Consider the following 19,605-nt stretch of genomic DNA (forward strand, 5'->3'; position numbering starts at 1 on the left):
TTCCTGCTACATTACCGGAAACTTGAAGGATAAAGAAACCTGGACGGAAGCCAAGTACCACGCAACTATTTATGCTATGGCAAAGTGACAGACAAAACTTAATGATATAAACACGGCAGTGGAGCGCTGGAGAGTAAACGCAGGTAGGATATATGGTGTAGCTGAAAAAAAAAGAAAAACTAAATGAACATTGACAGACGACACAATGGCTCAAAATGGTTGAATCTAATCTATTACAGTGGCGCAACCTGTCGCGGTAGCTTAGTCGCTACGGCGTGACGCTGCTGAGATCGAATTCGCGGGTCCAATAAACCCCAACGCAATAGCCACATTCCAATGGAGGCCGTCCGCAAAAACGCCCACGACCATGCATTGGGTGCACGGTTACGAAACAGAGGTGGTCAAAATGATTTATGAGCACACCAATATGGTGTGCCTCATAATCAGATCGTCTTTTTGGCACGTTAACTCGAAAAAAATATTCTTTCTTTTTGTCAACTACAGAAGAGATGGCACGAGGACGAAAAGGCTCACCAAGGGAGGTGCGAATCAGCTCGTATTAGATCGTAAACTTGAGGTTCATGAACGCCCCACTTAAGAAATACAGGGATAAATGGAGATCCCCAGAAAAGGCTTCGATTCTTAGGTGCGCGTAAGTCAGAAGTATGATTCAAAACGGGCACAGCGACGGAAGGAGCTCCAACAGAAAGAACAGCAAAGAGGCGGGACGTTGCGCGCTCAATTTATCTTCCAACGTTTACATTGGCTCTTGCTGATGACGACAGTCAAGGAGGTCTAAACATCACTGACAAAAATGCGCTTGACTATGGGTTGACAATGGTGACATAATGAACAACCACGTAAGGCGCACTTGCTAAGTAATTAAGACTGTAAGCAGCTTTCTTTAGAAACGACTGTACTAATTCAGCATCGCGGTAGGGGTACCCGTAAAATCTCGGAGGCTTTCCATATGAAAAATATATGGTCAAACATTCTCAAATCAAGTACTGTGTGCCCTTTAGTTCACAAACTTTCTAATTCTTTCCTGTCCTTTTTCCTTATTTATTATTGCGTTGTTCATTTTTCATAGTTCTTTGTACTTATAGTACTGTCAATTTTAATTGATCGTTAACCTCCATTGCGCAGTTTTTGCTGGCTATCTGTGTTCATCAAACCAACTAAATTCTGGGGGTTTACGTGCCAAAACTACGATATGATTATGAGGCACGCCGCTGTGGAGAGACTACAGATTCATTTTGACAACTCTGGGTACATTAATGGGCGCCCAATGCATGCTACTCGGGCGTTCTTGCATTTTGTCACCATCGAAATGCAGCCGCCATGGCCGGGATTCGATCCCGTGACCTCATGCTTAGCAGCGCAATGTCAGAATGGCTCATTAACTACGCCCTTTGCTGCCATTGTTTTCCAAGCCTCCGTATATATTATTGCAACGCTATCTAACGGTTTGTTTCAGTGCCTTCTGTATTTTCGTACCTTGTACTCTCCCACTCCTGCTTTCGCCTAGCCATGGACTGCAGTATGTGTAAATTAATTAATTAATCAAATAATTAATGAAATCCTGCTCCCGTTTTCCAGTCCTGCCAATATTGCCGCACGTCTGCGATACTATATTTGATAGACCTCTCATCTACTACGTTCCTATTAATATACCTTATTGGACCAATAAAAATCAGTTGGTGGTCGATGACTGTGTTCGTAATTCTTTGCTTCTAAGCCCACATATATTTTTGTCACGCAGTTCAGTGTCTTTCGCTGAATTCAATACATGTCTTAAGAGAACTTAACCCTGTGTTCTAGAACGTTCATCCACTGAACAGTTCACCCCGACTCAAGAAAGTAGATCCCAGCACTGCCAATTACAGAAGTGGTCACTATGGTCCATGATAAGTCCACGGTAATTCTTGAGGAGCTTAGCGTCTCAATCAGTCGAAGAAAGGCGCCATGCGCAACTCGATGAAGGTGGAGGAACAGCCACGAGTTGAGCGTCGTTCGAGAATACCCCCCGTACAGTCTAGACCATCCAGTCTGGACCAGTTCTCCAGTTCCGAGTTAGGCGCTAGGCCGCAGGACTTACCTTGAGCACCGTGCTGTAATCGGCAGTCACATTGTGCAGGTGCTCGGCGGCAATCTCGGCGCGCGCAAATCCGTAGCCGCGGATACCACGCGACGCGTAGCTGCGAATGAGCTCGACGGCCGCCGGCGAGGAGAGGAACGGCACCAGCTCGCGGCGCATCTTGGCCGGGAACGAGAGGAGGAACGTGGTGCTCGTCGACTTCTCGGCCTCCTGCAGGTACGTGTCCAGCTTGCCGCCTGCGACAGCCGTCGAGAGTTCGAAACATTCAGGCGCGCCATTTGAGACATAGCACACTGGACAGGATGCACTAGGGGCTGTTTCGGCTTTCTGCAAGTGCTTCCGACGCCATCCGCTTGAATTACGACGAAACTTCGACAGCAACGTACATGCGGCGGTTTCATGCGGCTGGCTTGCACTTGATGCGCGAAGTCTTGCCCAATTCACTCCGCGCACGTATTAGAATGCAGATAGCATGCATAGCTGTATACTATATATAAGCTCTCGCTTCAACATGAATAATTGTTTGAGGATGCCGTGAGAGCGTAACATCCACTGTAAGATACGCTTCATCCGCCTGCTAGGCTATACATGGATTGGCGCTGCTGGCGATATATAACGCTCAAGAGCGTGGTGTCTTAGCGACTAGGAGATTGTCAATTGAGCCTCTTGGCTTCACTAAGAACCACGTGGTGGCAGCCTTCGCGGAAGACACTGAACCATGAGCATGCGCATTTGACAAACGGCATGTCACATGTTTCCACCAGGCCATCCGCGCTATATTTGTAAGATAACGAAGAAAAATAATAAACGCGTCATACGGCTGCTCGCCGAGACCCATTCGTTGTCGCCGAAGATGACGTCCCGAAAGATGGCCAAGTCGCAGACTCCGTCCACGGGAAGAAGCGGTAGCCGTGCGTGGCTACCGGTTACGCAGATTAGGGGGGCGGAACCTGCGTGAACAAAGCAGGCAACAAAGCTAAAAGCACCACCGTTTATTGCCCCCATTGCAGTGTGAGAGAGCTGCCTCTCTCCGACTAAAGCAGCCCAAACATTAGAGGCCTGTTTGCCATGATGTTGATGCCAATGGCACGAACCTTCCTGCCGCTCTATTATCTTGTGAATCTCTATCGTGGTAGCACAATGCGGTAGCAGCTAAGCGATGGTCATGAATATAATTTTTTTTAAACTTTAAGATGCGTTGCAAAAAAATAATGTTTTGGCCGAAAGTCATTTAGCCCCTTACACGCAATTACCGATGCATTCTGAAGCCGTGAGGGTACTCAAATTGTACGTCGCTTCCTTTATGCAAGCTAGAGTGAATGATGCAACCAAAGCGGGAGATGTTTACGTTTTGCTCACCACAGACCAATCACGCGTGAGTGATATAGGTGCGATATATTGACGTAGGTGTGACTGCCAATTACTTCGGCTCATTTCCGTGACGTTCTCGCGAGAGGCTATCGTCCTACAATACAGGCGTCTTCGAGAACTGTGCCTTAGACATGCAGCATCGTTTTGGAAGTGGAGCTTGTACTAATTTTTTAGTTGATACAAAACGTAGTAGTAACATGTTGCCGGACTGCTCAACGAAGCCGAATGCGAGCACTCAAAACCAAGGTAACACCGCATGCTCACAAAGGAGCCCAGAAGCCAAAGCATAGAAAAAGATATAGCAGCAATAACAACGCAAAGAAAAAAATGTGCTGAGAGGTGAAATACTTGCAAGATAACAAATCAAAACAAAAGGAATGTTCATATAAGTGATGCTTCTTCGGAAGATTCCAAGCTATCAACCTCAATCAGCCTCAATTTTAGGGAGAAGGTGCGATGTCATTTCGACATCAGCACACCTGTGGAGTTGCGCATTCGACAACATGCATGCGGCGTGCAAGTGCATGTTCAATACTGTATTCCTTGACCAAGCATTCTGAAGGAGTCTTCAGGGATAAAGAAGTAGTTTCACATAATTGGTGTTTATTTTACGCGGGACACTTAAAAAAGAAACAGTCATATCTAGACCATTTCCGCTGATAGGCTACGTGGCTAGGCGAACATCAGCAGCAAAACGAAATTCCTCGATAATTTCGCTGTTTACTTTATGTTAACTGTAGTTTTTAGTTACTAACGTTAAAGCACCTGTTATAAATGCAAAATCGAAGCCGAATGCTAGTGACCTCACGTTTGCTAAGCGAGAATTTTAGGGCTAGCATTACATGCGAGATGGGCAGTCGTAAATTGTGCTGTGAAATACATTGGCGCATACATTCAACAGTTTCCCAAAAGCGTGCCCACAACACTTAAGGGCGATCTCAACTGGAACGCTGGGGCATGTTCTGTCAGATTTTGGGGACGGATACGACGAAAGTGATGCTTGTTAGAGGAGCATCTTTAGCGAAGTGGGCTTGAGCTCACAAAACTTCAGCTTCAATTACGTAATTACCACATGTACCCTAAAGTTAGTAAATAAACAGTATCACATAAAACAAAACAGCTGGCATTTCAAAAAAAGAAAAAATTACGACATGGCAGTGTTTCCGTCTACACTGAACGAAAATCGGGCTTTGCATAAGCAGGTGCCGAAAGCTTCGGGCACAGATTTCCTTATTTCTTGAGCAGTACAGAAGGCACACAACATCGGCCTAGCGAGTACGACGTCATATCTTATACTTTCGATCCCTTGAAATTTGCATCAAACGCGTGCCCGCACCATTACAAAAGGTAGTAGAAAGGCTTGTGGGTTTGCTCTCAGTCAATCGTGTACGTTGCCATAGCCTACAAATTGATTGTTGGCGCCCTTTTTCAACTTTCACATTGACCAGTATCACTCAGACTTAGTAAATTAAGCAAACTGTCTTAACCTGTGTAATATGTGTAAGCGTAAAGAAAGCGTTTAGTTGGGTCTTTTTTTTTCTCATTCCCTGTAGACATCCTGTGGAATGAAAAAAAAATTCTTTTCTTCATATACATACCAAAGTGTAGTTTCTTGTTATGTCAGTGCGCAGAGAAAAATACCATGGAGAATAGATGACACATTTTATTACTAGGCCAATAAATAATGGAGCTTAAGGCATATAGTTACTCAGGAGAGCACGTTGTTGGGCGAGTCGGTCGTACATATTTAAAGAAGGGAATTGCGCTAAAAAAAGACGTCCATGTCCTTACTCGTCCGTGTCTTCTTTTAGCGCAATTCCCTTCTTTAAGCATATAGTTACTATCTGCGCAAATCTAGGAATCCGCAAGGATCGATGGATTCTCCAGAAAGTTATGCAGCGCTGCTAATATCGGCCGGTATTGAATGCGGGAGCTTGCGGCCGCGAGCTGCCGAGACATGCAATGTTTCTCGTGCTACATTACGTGTAGTTCGGAACGAACCACCATTAGAAAAGCGGCAAGAAACCAAGCCACAAGACCAAACAGAGGAGGCCGCACTCACTGAGTGTTTCACGGATAAGGTAAATAAATAAAGCAGCAAAGGCTTCTGAAGCCACAAGCGAAAAGATTGGACATATACATGCACCAGCAATCATTCCAGAGGTAGCAGAACAATCTTAGAGCCATCTGATGGTATGACATCCCCCCCCCCTCTCTCTATACCCCACTTGCTGGATTGGGCTAGCGAAATCGCGGCACGTTTATAATTAAGGAGATGTTTAGTGGTCTGAGTACGGATATACGGAAGGAGAAAGTCAATGATCATCCCTTTGGAAACAGTAAGGTAATTGTTTCAGTAGGGACCATCTGTTTGCATTTTTTCCATTTATTCTTTATGCATATATATATATGGCGAATAAACATGGGTGAGAACCAGCGCAAACAAGTGGTGACAGCTCAGACACAGGAGACATCTCTAAGATAACATCGTCATCAGCCTGGTTACGCCCACTGCAGGGCAAAGGCCTCTCTCATACTTCTCTAACAACCCCTGTCATTTACTAATTGTGGCCATGTTGTCCCTGCAAACTTCTTAACCTAATCCGCCCTCCTAACTTTCTACCGCCCCCTGCTGCGCTTCCCTTCCTTTGGAATCAGTAACCCTTTATCACCATCGGTTATCTTCCCTCCTCATTACATGTCCTGCCCATGCCCATTTCTTTTGCTTCATTGCAACTAAGATGTCAATAACTCTCGTTTGTTGCCTCACCCAATCTGATCTTTTCTTATCCCTTAACGTTACACCCATCATTCTTCTTTCCATAGCTCGTTGCGTCGTCCTCAATTTAAGCAGAACCCTTTTCGTAAGCCTCCAGGTTTCTGCCCCATACGTGAGTAGTGGTAAGGCACAGCTGTTATATACTTTTCTCTTGAGAGATAGTGGCAACCTGCTGTTCATGATTTGAGATTGCCTGCCAAACGCACCCCAGCCCATTCTTATTCTTCTGATTATTTCAGTCTCATGATCCGGATTCGTGGTCACTACCTGCCCTAAGTAGATGTATCCCCTTACCACTTCCAGTGCCTCGCTACCTATCGCAAACTGCTGTTCTCTTCCGAGACTGTTAAACATTACTTTAGTTTTCTGCAGATTAATTTTTAGACCCACCCTTATGCTTTGCCTCTCCAGGTCAGTGAGCATGCATTGCAATTGGTCCTCTGAGTTACTAAGCAAAGCAATATCATCAGCGAATCGCAAGGTATTCTCCATTAACTTTTTTCGCCAATTATTCCCACTCCAGGTCTCTGAATGCCTCCTGTAAACACGCTGTGAATAGCATTGGAGAGATCGTATCTCCCTGCCTGACGCCTTCCTTAATTGGCATTTTGTTGCTTTCTTTATGGAGGACTGCGGTGACTTTGGAGCCGCTATAGATATCTTTCAGTATTTTTCAGTATTAAGGACTGCGGCTCACGAGAGCGAAATGGCTTTGTCTAATCATAATAACCGTAATATGACTACTTTCGGAGTGAGAACGACCGAGAGGGCTGTTCTACGAGTGCTATGACTGATAATTTTCTATATACATATATATATTTTCTCATTAATGGGATCGAATGCGAGCGCTGTTCATTTGTTTCTGCTGTAGTAGTGAAGAGAGCGAGTATGAGGGAGGAGAAAAAAAGAGAGAAAGGAAAAGCAAAAGAAAAATTACTGAAGCATAATTGCAGCGACGTGGTTCGAAGGCACACCCGCGGTAGAGAAACGGAAGGAGATATAAACGTGCGTGGCCATGGTTGCACGCGAAAAACTGCTTTAATAAATTTAGAGACTTGAGAAAACGTTACGTTATCAACAGGTAACATGGCAATCAGCACTCGAATACAACCAGCGGAATTACTGAGACATGGAAAATGCCCTCGAACTAAGTATTGTTTCCGAGAGAAATGCTTCTAAGTATTGAACAATTTTAAAAAGATGAGGGAATATAGGATAATCTCCGCGCTCACCGAGAAGATGGCGTCCGCACGAGACTACACCAGGCACCTTACTGAGACATGGAGCTCCGTGGCCAGTTCGAAGCCCCCCTCTCAGCCGGTCGCGCGTAGATCACGTGCGTTCCGATCGCCCAAGGTGGCGCGGGCATTGTTTAGTTCAAATTGAGCGGACTCGAGCGGCTATTGGGAATAGGAAAGGCTTAAGCAGGTGCGAGCCGAGCGGGGCACGCTTAGCGTGGGAAGCTAGCCCGAGTAACTATCCCAAGGACTGCTGCTCACAACAGCGAAATACCTTCGTCTAATTACAATAACCCTAATATGACTACTTTCGAAAAGAAACCGGCGCACAGGGCGGTACTACGAGGGCTATGACTGATAATTTTATATATATGTGTATATACATATTTTGTTCTCATTTATGAGATAGAATGCGAGTGCTGTTCATTTGTTTCTGCGTGTAGTAGTTAAGAGAACCAGTTTAAGGGAGGAAAAAAATAAAAAAAGAAGAGGAAAAAAGAAAATTGCTCAACCATAATTGCAGCGCCGTGGTTTTAAAGCGCAACCGCGGTAGAGGAACGGAAAGAGATATAAACGTTCGTGGCCTTGGTACGCACGCGAAAAACTGTCTTAATTAATTTAGAGACTTGAGAATAAGTTACGTTAACCACAGATAACATGGCAATCTCAAGTAATCTCAGATAACAACTGAATATTTATTGTGCTGACCACGAGAGGCATCCGAGAATAACAAGAATGTATCGGCCGCCGCCAGCGCACGTCAGTCGTTTTTGGCAAAAAAAAAAAGAAAACAAAAGATTTCGTGTCATTGAGGCAGATATGTGGGTTTTACCGACTATTTTTAGTTTTGCTGTCTGCTTTGCTGCCATACTTTTTCTTGCGTGTCGACTGGTACATATATTGTGATCGGCGCGACAAATGGTCAAGTAATAGTTAGCGCTGTGTCCTATATATATATATATATATATATATATATATATATATACAGGTTATACTGTGGAAAGAAACCCCTGTGCACCTCATTTAATAATTAACATACCGGGATCCCATATAAAAACCTGCATGTTTCCATATTGCATATGGGGTATGCCCTATGCGACCCCCATAGTCGGTATATGAACGTGTGGGGAGCAGAATTAAAATCGCAACCTTTTATTATTTCACATACAATGCTGAAATACTCACAGCAGCAGCTCCCGCAGTCGAAGATTTAAAGGGGAACGCCCATAACACCTAATTCAAAGAACTATCACGTGCAGTACAGTATCACTAGTAAAAATAACAAGACTTAATGTCTCCATTGTAATTATAAAGTACGTAATTACAGTAGTTGAAGTGCTCGACGGTTTGCTGAAACACGCTGATAGTGCAACTTTTCTTATGCCAAAGTGATGACGATATCGAGAGGTAGAGTCCCGAATTATAGTAGCAGATTAATATGCGGATCTAACATAACAGCTCATACATTGCTCATACATTAACATAACAGCTCATCCCACATGCCGGGTACACGCGCGTGCACGCATGTGTGCGTGAGTGCATGTGCGTGCCTGTTTAAGCATTCATATTGATGTTTTTTTTTCTGTATCATTTTTTTTGTTAATTCTTTATTGAACTCCTACTATAAGCCTTTTAGGGCTGCGGTATGTGTTCTAACAAAGATACAAAGAAACAAACAAACAAACTATCTAGCTAAATTAGTTGTAGCGAAGAATACAGGCGTGCGCTTCGGGCACATCGTCAACGCCTCGGTCGGGGATAGAGCTGGCCCGCTGGGTGCCTTACGCTCAATCAGCAGACGTGCCCGTGTATCGTTCTGGCTTAGTAATTAAACCGCGGTATATATATATAATAAATAAATAAATAAATAAATAAATAAATAAATAAATAAATAAATAAATAAATAAATAAATAAATATGGGAACACGTGGTATAGTGTATGGAATTCCCATTTTTCGATATGAAATTATTCGATTATAAGATTTTTTTCGTAGAGAAACTAGCGATCGAGTGATGGAGAACTATAAATGCTGTAGATAACTGGATGATTATTGCACTAGCGATAGCACAACTATCGCTACTGCTATCGATAGCACACTATTGATGTCGATACTACTATCAATAGTGCAATAGTGCAATAGATCCCACAGCCTTCGCATACGAAGCTTGTGGGATGTACAAGTGTCCCCCTGGTGGACATGACCATTTCATCTGCTGCTGAAGTTCCGATTGGCTGCACTGGGTACGCGTGAGGAGGAAACAGGCGCCCCAGCCAATCAGCGCTTTAGCAGTAGATGAAATGGACATGTCGACTAGGTGGACAAATACAGAATACGACCGCACTCACCCCCCCCCCCCCCCCTTTGTAATCATTCTCCCGGTGGCCCAGTAAGTGCTCACCAATAGCCACAGCCGGGAGAGTGGCCACGTTTCGGCCGTTTGACAGCGGTGGCTTGTCGAAGTCCGAAGGTCCGGGCTTGCCATGTTCAGGGCTGGGTGGAGCCGGCGGCACCACTTCCTTGCCCCTGATGGTTGCTTCCGGAGCAGCAGTCGTCTTCCCCATTGCGTCCAGGTCATCTGTGATGGCGTCCATCTCGGCGTTCCGTCTGCGCCCTTCGCTCTTGGGCCTGCCGGGCATCTTAATCACGGGCAGCAGTGGCACTGCGCGCGAGCGACACAAGCACTTAAAAGGCAGAACCCTCAAATCGCTTTGGCCCAATGGAGTATACCTTCAGGCTTTCGATTTTGGGTCCATGGAAAGAAGAGTTTGATAAATCATTCAAAAATGCGGCAGATCCAACGAGTTGGAGCCTACATACAGCGAAGCTATGTGTGAGTGCACAAAGAGTAGAAACAATGGTTTGTGTTTGTTGGATGTCCGCACAAAGTGACATGGCAGGATTTATTCTGGCATTGTAGAGAGGCTTATGCAATGCGGCCGCCTCTGCTATGGATGCGCGAACGCGAGCGTCCTCGTTCTTTCTTTTTCGCTCCCCGGCACGGCCGGTGCCGACGCTGCCGCGGATGCGAGTGCCATCTAGTGGAGGTGCAAGGAATTCACATAAAAAACGGTGCGCGTCGCACGCGTACTTCGCTGTAATTGGTTGGCCTATTCGGCTAGAGAACAGCCAGGCGGAAGAGCTCACGGTCATAAAACCCGCAGAGGTTCACAAAGAAAAGCTTCGCTTCTAGAATCTACTCTATGATTACCATTCCTGAATTCTTTTCGGAACGACAGCAGCAACACGTTAATTGGAGGTCCCAAATTCTGAATCATCTCCTCGTATTTCGTCCGTTTTAGCGCAGTAAATGCTCTGAAAATTTACTAGGTTGAGTCCTTGGTTACATTCTCGTGCTACATCGTCCTTCGTCATGGATATCCAAACAACGGTTAACGCCTTTGACAAATCAACCCTCCCTAACCTTATCGAAGTCTGCAGCAATCAGCCACACCCAATTGCAGGTAAGCATGATGCGGGAAGCTATTTCGGCATGACTGCCTACGTTATTGAGATTGCCCTTCAACCACTGTAGCCACTCGTATGGCAACCACCGAAACACGCCATGTATGAGGCCCGTACTGCAGCCGGGCTCCTCTCTCTCACTTCTCTCTGAACACGCGGCGCCATCTAGACGCACCGCCGCAATGTCCGCGTGTGGCGCACGTCCGAATATAATCAGACAGTAATATCTGAATGTATGTGACGCGGGTTCGATTCTGTCCAGCGGCCAAAAATTTTAAAGTGCTTTCTTGTTGAAGAGTAGCGCATACTACCAGTGGCACATACCCCAGTGGTACATGCCCAGTGGGACAGATTCGGTGACCTGGGTTGGTATCAAATAGGTTGGTTGAAGGTCGGCGCATACTCAGTGGCAGATATCGCGTGACCCAATTTGCCGTGAAAGAGGTTCCTTATTCAGTATCCGTTTATTTAGAGAGCCCCACAGCGCCACTATGTTGTTATTGCGGACTACAAGTGTTTATAATAGAAGTACGCATTCTTGCAGTCGACTAGTTTTACTGACAAACTATTCTGTTCTTCGATGGTCCAGGGAAAACATGAGTGCTTAAACAGGTCTGCCCTGGAGCAATACGGCCTTACCTCACGTGCTCAATCTTTACTTGATAAAACGTAACGCAGGGGGAAAGGAGGGGCAAAGGTACGTTCTGAAGAGGAACAGGTGACAGCAGCGACAGGCTCATCGAAGAGCAGCACATTCCCAGTGGAACATACCCACTGACCCTAATTCCTCCGACAGTTGGTTTCGAATTCAATTTCCTCACCACATCCCCCTATATTGTTCGTTTCATTCCAATCAAGAACATTTAATGCTCATCACAGCCCAGCCATGTTCCACTCATTAGACCATGGACTACCCTGTCACTCACGCTGGCGTTAATGTGGTTAGATATGGGCATTCGTGTAGACAAAGATGTCTCAAATTGGATGAAGTTCCCAATGTATCATAATCATATTAAAATTTAGGAAACTGATAAGCAGATACTTTTGTCTGTCTTATATTGCTTCTGGTAGTTAAAGTTTTTTTTTTCTATTGCTTACTCTTGTGCTACCTAAAGTGACCATCTAAACGCTGCTGTTGGTATTCGGTTGTTTATTGCTCTACATTTATAATGATGCTTATTTTGTTCAATTTCTTTGTTTGTTTTCTGTTTTACTCACTGCTGCTCCACTATGCAGTGCTTCACCTGAGCCTCTAAAGGTGCGATGAATATTAATGATGGTGAAGATGACATAGTCGGCCATAGTTGATGATTTCATTCTCGACAGAAATTCATCTAGGCCCGAACAGATGCTGTCAAAACCATGATGTCACACAGAGCTGATGCGAAAACTACGGGGCTGCTGCTCCACCACTGGTTGACTGCTACGTTGTTTGCAGGTTTCAAAACACAGTTTCACGATCAGAGCGATCTTCTAGCTATATATACGATATAGTTTTATTCGAGCATTGCTATAGAAAAAGCTGTAGTCTCGTCGTTGCAAACATTTCGAGAATGCCGGGCATATGTGTGTACGCACATACGCTATGTATGATCTTCGCAGCCTTGTGGCTACGAAGACCATAGCTTCTTCCTCTAGCTTCTTCTTTTCAGTTGTATTTGTTAGTACACCTACACACGAGGACGGATACAGTCAGTATTTACGTAGTGCATTAAAAGCTCCCGATACGAAAACGTAACTTTTGATTTTTTCTGTAAAAGTGATTTCAGAAGAATACGCATGTCCAAAAGATGTGTGTAGCCATATCATACCCTCGTGCTGAAAGGTAAAATGGATTAACAAAGACAGACAGACAGACACACAGACAGACAGACAGACAGACAGACAGACAGACAGACAGACAGACAGACAGACAGACAGACAGACAGACAGACAGACAGACAGACAGACAGACAGACAGACAGACAGACAGACAGACAGACAGACAGACAGACAGACAGACAGACAGACAGACAGACAGACAGACAGACAGACAGACAGACAGACAGACAGACAGACAGACAGACAGACAGACAGACAGACAGACAGACAGACAGACAGACAGACAGACAGACAGACAGACAGACAGACAGACAGACAGACAGACAGACAGACAGACAGACAGACAGACAGACAGACAGACAGACAGACAGACAGACAGACAGACAGACAGACAGACAGACAGACAGACAGACAGACAGACAGACAGACAGACAGACAGACAGACAGACAGACAGACAGACAGACAGACAGACAGACAGACAGACAGACAGACAGACAGACAGACAGACAGACAGACAGACAGACAGACAGACAGACAGACAGACAGACAGACAGACAGACAGACAGACAGACAGACAGACAGACAGACAGACAGACAGACAGACAGACAGACAGACAGACAGACAGACAGACAGACAGACAGACAGACAGACAGACAGACAGACAGACAGACAGACAGACAGACAGACAGACAGACAGACAGACAGACAGACAGACAGACAGACAGACAGACAGACAGACAGACAGACAGACAGACAGACAGACAGACAGACAGACAGACAGACAGACAGACAGACAGACAGACAGACAGACAGACAGACAGACAGACAGACAGACAGACAGACAGACAGACAGACAGACAGACAGACAGACAGACAGACAGACAGACAGACAGACAGACAGACAGACAGACAGACAGACAGACAGACAGACAGACAGACAGACAGACAGACAGACAGACAGACAGACAGACAGACAGACAGACGGACGGACGGACGGACGGACGGACGGACGGACGGACGGACGGACGGACGGACGGACGGACGGACGGACGGACGGACGGACGGACGGACGGACGGACGGACGGACGGACGGACGGATGGATGGATAATTTGGGAGAAACTTTCCACCAATATAATGACTTCTGTTGGGAGGTTGTAAGGCAGATGGCTCGCGCATTTATATCTCGTTTGCTGTCAGACGCTTGTTGCGTCAGACTGCCCTCTAGTACATATTGCGAAAAGAAAAAAAAAGAAAAACTATTCGCTCGATGTTTTCGTCCCCACACACGAAGAGAAGCAACTCACTCTCCGTTTCGTCGTGAGGTTCCTCTCGCCGGTCGAATCGTCCGCCCGAGGCCCGGCCGTGGCCGCGCCTGGGCCGCGGTTCGTCGCGGTCGTCCGATACCTCGGCGTGGATCTTCCGCAGCGCCACTCGCCTGGGAGCTGCGAGCGGAGACGAAGAAAACGACGTGTGTTTGTCGCTGTATGCTCCAATACGTCAACATGCCTAGGCGGTCGCCTAGCTACGATCCAGTAGACTCGAACCGTACCAGTACGCTTTGCCATAGAAGCATTATACTTTCAACTTCACTATGCCACCATCCTTCTTTAAAATATAACGCAGAAAAAAATAAATCCTAGTGCGTATTTCAGCAAAACACACATTAAGGGGTAGGGTGCGATTCCAGAAAATCACCTTTTCAAATTGGTGTGTTAGTTCGCTCAAGCACTCTTTCCTGTTGGTGTAAAAGGGTGAGTTATAGGAACGACAAAAAACTCTTAAATGTGCAGTTTTCTTTATTGTGTAGAGTTCTTTAGGGAAACCGGGAAATATTGCTGACAACGGCCGCATAACTTTGTCAAGATCTCGGTTAAGCAATTTTTTTTTGCGTCAACTGTAATTAACTGATAATGTCCAAACTTTTCCTAGCCAAACAGGTACGTTCGAAAGGCAAACTTCCTGCGCAGTTCATGAAATATGCTAGTAAAACTCTGGAACGTTTGTATAAGTATTTTTTGCGAAGCTATATTTCAGCTCAACAGTTCAAACTTTCCTTGAGCATCGAAAGTAATAAGGCCCCATTTCTCCACAGCTCTATAATTGCTATAAGTTTTGGTTCTTTGAAGGCAACGGAAAAATTTTGTAAGCATCTGATATAATAACGCTTCTGAGCGCACAAGGATATAATAAATTTCGACTTTCTGGCACTTTCGCTTCTTTCAGAATATTAGGCAGACTTCCTGCGCACTTCATAAAATATGCTTGTAAAGCTCTGGAAAGCTCGTATAAGCATTTTTTTTTTCACGAAGCTGTATGCGACCTACACGCTTCAAACTTTGCTTAACTACCCAAACCAACAAGGCCCCACTTCTCTGCAGCTGTATAGTTGCTATAACTTTTGGTTCTCTGAAGGCAGCGGGAAAAGTTTGGAAGCATTTGAGGTAAGACCTCTAAGCGGACAAAAGAGGATGGTTTATTAATTTTCGCTTAGCCCCTATTTAAACTAATGCTTCAAGGTTTTTCTGCACATAACTCATAAAATGCACGAGATTGGGTCCAAATATAAGTTCCCGGAATTATCTAGTTTAATCCACGGACAACCATGATAACCAGCATATGTTTTCGAACGCTTCTAGTCCCACTACCAACACAACAAAAATTATTTGGATCGGTTCAGTGGTTTCTTGGTGTTGGTGACCACAATAAATTTAATCACTTCTTTCGCGTCAAAACGAACATAGGCAGACATTATAGACATGCTACATACGGGCTACACGTGTGTCGTTAGTGCACATGGTTCCTACCCTTTATACATAGTCAAACAAGAATTCTATGAAGTATATTAAAACAAGTGCCTTTTTATGACCACCATCGCAGTTTTCTGAATATAACTGAATTTGACCAAATGATGTCACCGCTTAGAGAGAAGCCGGGATATTCATTTCGCCTGCGAGCATGTAACGTGATGTGGTGGGAAGACATCAAGTTCCCATTTTTCTCTATAGTTAGGGCTCGCACGAGGTCACGTGGTTTAGCACCTACTCAGAGGGGACAATTGTGTAACTTCTCGCTTCCGGTGTACTGCACTGGCAGGGTTCGCTTTGCATTGGCAACCCTACATTCGCAGCGTTCGCCTGGAAGAAAAGTGCTTCACTGAGCTCTACTACAGTGACCAAAGGTTATTGAAAATGCAACGAAAGCATGCCGTCACGCGAGAAGAAGTGGAAGAACGTCGTTGGTCACACGTCGAAAAATCTCACCGGGATGGTGGGTGTAGCACATGAAAAGCCACTGAATCGTTCCCTTTCACTGAGGGCTAAACCATGTGACCTCACGCGTGCACCAATAGATGATGTCCAAAACTTGGAGGCCATGTTATGGACTTCGCTTGTTGGGCAACCGGCTACTGCAATCACATTGTTCGAGAATAGTTTCTGACTCAGAGTGCGCCCTCGCTGAGGTGATAGATTTGGATGCCAGTTTCTGGATAGAGAGCGTGTCGCAGGGGAACACACCCCTTCGTTCGCGCGGAGGCGAAAGGGGAGCCCCTGTGTCTCTCATAGCAGCAGACTTGTAGACGGCACAGAAAAAAATGTAACGGATTACAATTGGGACTATTTCATTCAAAAATGTAATTCATTTCAATTGCCGACGGAAGTAAATAAGCAATTACTCAAAAGTAATCGGTTACTCCTACGTTACTTTATTCCGAACTTTTTATAACATATGCACAGATACCATCAACATAACAAGCTGGCATGGCACATTCAATGCACCCTCTGCAGCCGACTCTACAGAGCTTATTATTATCGAGAATTTCTCGCTTGCTTGATGTACAGTCGTGGACAGAATATTACGGACCATGAAATCTAAGAAAAAGCTGAATATCTCCGCAACCTCACAACGCAATCTGGTATTTGCATTTTAGACCTCGACTAGAAAATGCTAACCATGTTGTCGTGGGCAGTTTTACTGGTTACTGCTACAAGCTGCTCGGGAATTGAACGTATTCGGAGATCCCGTGGTCCATTTTATTCTGTCCGCGACTGTACGTGCTGAGGGGTACGCATAGGACGGTGTTGTACCGACATCTTGCACACAAACTGTCGTTACTGAGCCTATGAGTCCTGATTGTTACTGGGACTTGAAGACGCTCCGGCTTTGTGCCAATGAAAAGTTCTAAACATTGTCCGTAGATGATATACGAGCATTAACGTCCAACGTGGCCGTCGCTATCAACACATACCACCACCGGTTCAATTCGTCGGCCAAGACCTGGTGTAGCGTTAACATAACGGAACGCGTATTGAGCTCCCGTGTTTGCCAATGTGAACGTCCGCGGGGATGCTGCATGGCTCCACCCCGAGCTGTCTACGGTAGTTGCCGCCAAATTCGGATCCCGAAGCCCGAAGCTCCGTCGTATATCTCACCTTCTCTCCTAAATAAAGTAAATATAGGGTCATTCCGCGCCCAATTAAACAACGTTTTTTCGAATATCACAGGTATAGATGAAAGAATTCGCACACGTTCGTTGTAGTGCAAAACTAGTTCTCCACGTTTACTTTTGTTTCAAACATTTTTCTAACTATTTTGGCGACAATGTATTTTTCCTGTCCAGCTGAGCTAGAAGGCATCACTCAGTATTTCTTTTTTCTGTGGCGCATTGTGTGTATGATTCAGTCGTTCAAATTATTTGTGTGGGAGGCTGATGAAGTGGTGTTGCTTCCAAAATAGCTATTTTTTTTTATTATTTGAATGCTTCTAGTGCTTTTGGCAAGAGGAACAGCGAATAATATCGATAAGTTTGAATATGCTTTTGGGACGTCGGAAAATCCAGAAGGCACAAATTTAATATAGCATGGCGGCTCGGTTGACATGGCATAACCAAAAAATACTTGAAGCTAAAAAGGCTTAGCCGATCGCATAAAAAAACAAATTGAAAGTTCAATTTTTTTTTTACAAAAAGCTTCATCTTGAAGCTAAAAAACGTAGCCTTGGCGGTCAGTTTCAAAATATACGAGATACATCTTTAGATAGCTCTTTATGTCTGCTATGCATGTGAAAAGTTACAAAAAGTCTGTTGTTTAAACACCACTTTAATTTGTTGATTGTTTGTGTCAGCACCAGCCTTTCTGCGACGTGCGCCCAAGCTTGCCGGCCTAGCATGCAGATGACACAGAGAAATGATACTATGAAGTACAATCTTGCTGACTTTGTCTGCAAAGCGGATTACAGAGAAATGGTGCTATTGTGTGCGTTTTAGTGCCAAGATGTGCACTCTCTAACGCATTGCGGCGTGTGATTGGTGTGTGCCAGGTGAACCATACAGCCATTGCACATGGAACATCCCGACGTGTTCATCTCGTGAGGGAGTCCTGCAGAGCTGAAAGCTACGTTTCACGCAGTTTAGAAATAGAAATATCTGCATTATCCAGCAAATCCATAAAGAGCACTGATATCGTCCAGACAACCGTGTTAAAGGATATGTCTGTTCGCAATGCAGCGCTATATATCTACATGCATTACGACATACAGAAAGCAGCGTACTTCGTGCTCTGCTCACGGGGTCCTATAATGTAAAACTATACTAGTCAGTTTTATTCCAAATCGGCCATTGGCCTTCCCGGAAAACTCAGAACGGTTCCGGTCCAGTTCATATTGATGGGCGCCACACTGATATGGGCAGAGCCCGAGCCATTTTGACCTATCATGGAGGGCTAATGGCCGATTTGGAATAAAAACAGATTGGAATAGTTTTACGTCATACCGGCCCTGGAGACCAAAGAACTACAAGTTTAAAGGAAACACCTTTGTAATTAGAGCTGAAAGCCTACACGAATGTGAGCAAAGTCTTCTAGTGTTGCGTGTTACCACACTGTTGAACATGTTGAACATGCTTGGTAATTAAATCGATATGTGCCTTGTTCAGGCAGAAGTGTTCAGGCGTGGTTGATGTCCACTTTTCGCATTCACGGAAAAAGAAATATCTGTCGAGGCTGTGGCGCTTGACGTCCCTTGTCTTCGTAGTGATAAAAAAAAAACTCAGTCGCAGTCTGTTGAATAGTTTCTCGGGCTTACTTATTTAAAAATGTTTCCTTGCTTGACATGGCGAGGCATACTTATGTTGTTTTCGCGATCCATATATGAACATTTCCTACCCGCCGTGGTTGCTCAGTGGCTATGGTGTTGGGCTGCTGAGCACGAGGTCGCGGGATCGAATCCCGGCCACGGCGGCCGCATTTCGATGGGGGCGAAATGCGAAAACACCCGTGTGCTTAGATTTAGGTGCACGTTAAAGAACCCCAGGTGGTCAAAATTTCCGGAGTCCTCCACTACGGCGTGCCTCATAATCAGAAAGTGGTTTTGGCACGTAAAACCCCAAATATTATTATTATGAACATTTCCAAAAATCATTTCTCGCGTTTACAAAATGGCTTTTTTGTAACTTCTCAAATACATAGCAGACATGCAGAGCTGTCTAATGATGTATCGCATGTATATTTAGGCCGACCACCAAAACAACTTTCTCGACATTGAAACGGAAGCTTTTTACCAAATAAATTAAATTGATACTTTTTTTTCAGGCGATAAGCCAAACGTCCAAAGCTTCAAATACTTTTTTGGCTATACTATGTCAACCGGGCTACCATTGCATAGTAAATTTGTGCGTTCTGGACTTTCCTGCATTCGAAGAAAAAATTTTAAACTTTGCAATTATTCTGACTTTTGCGGTGTGAAAAGTCCTCGAAGTATTCAAATATTTGAAAAATTGTTTAATTTGGCAGTGATACCACTTAATTATCTTGCCATAAACACCATCTAAATGTCTGG

The 19,605-nt window shown here is 44.9% G+C and overlaps 1 protein-coding gene across 1 annotated transcript in view; it reads right to left on the minus strand.

Moving 5' to 3' along the window:
• LOC135902793 (uncharacterized) overlaps nt 1-19,605 on the minus strand; it is a 93,814-nt gene that overhangs the window by 16,483 nt on the left and 57,726 nt on the right. The window contains exons 7-10 of the mRNA XM_065433059.2: nt 14,079-14,216; nt 9,887-10,147; nt 2,917-3,048; nt 2,099-2,334 (exon numbers count right to left, since the gene is read on the minus strand). Coding sequence (XP_065289131.2) covers nt 2,099-2,334; nt 2,917-3,048; nt 9,887-10,147; nt 14,079-14,216 — 767 coding nt within the window. The remainder of the gene's footprint in view (nt 1-2,098; nt 2,335-2,916; nt 3,049-9,886; nt 10,148-14,078; nt 14,217-19,605) is intronic.

This window comes from Dermacentor albipictus, chromosome 1, assembly GCF_038994185.2.
Source record: "Dermacentor albipictus isolate Rhodes 1998 colony chromosome 1, USDA_Dalb.pri_finalv2, whole genome shotgun sequence".
Lineage (NCBI taxonomy): Eukaryota > Metazoa > Arthropoda > Arachnida > Ixodida > Ixodidae > Dermacentor > Dermacentor albipictus.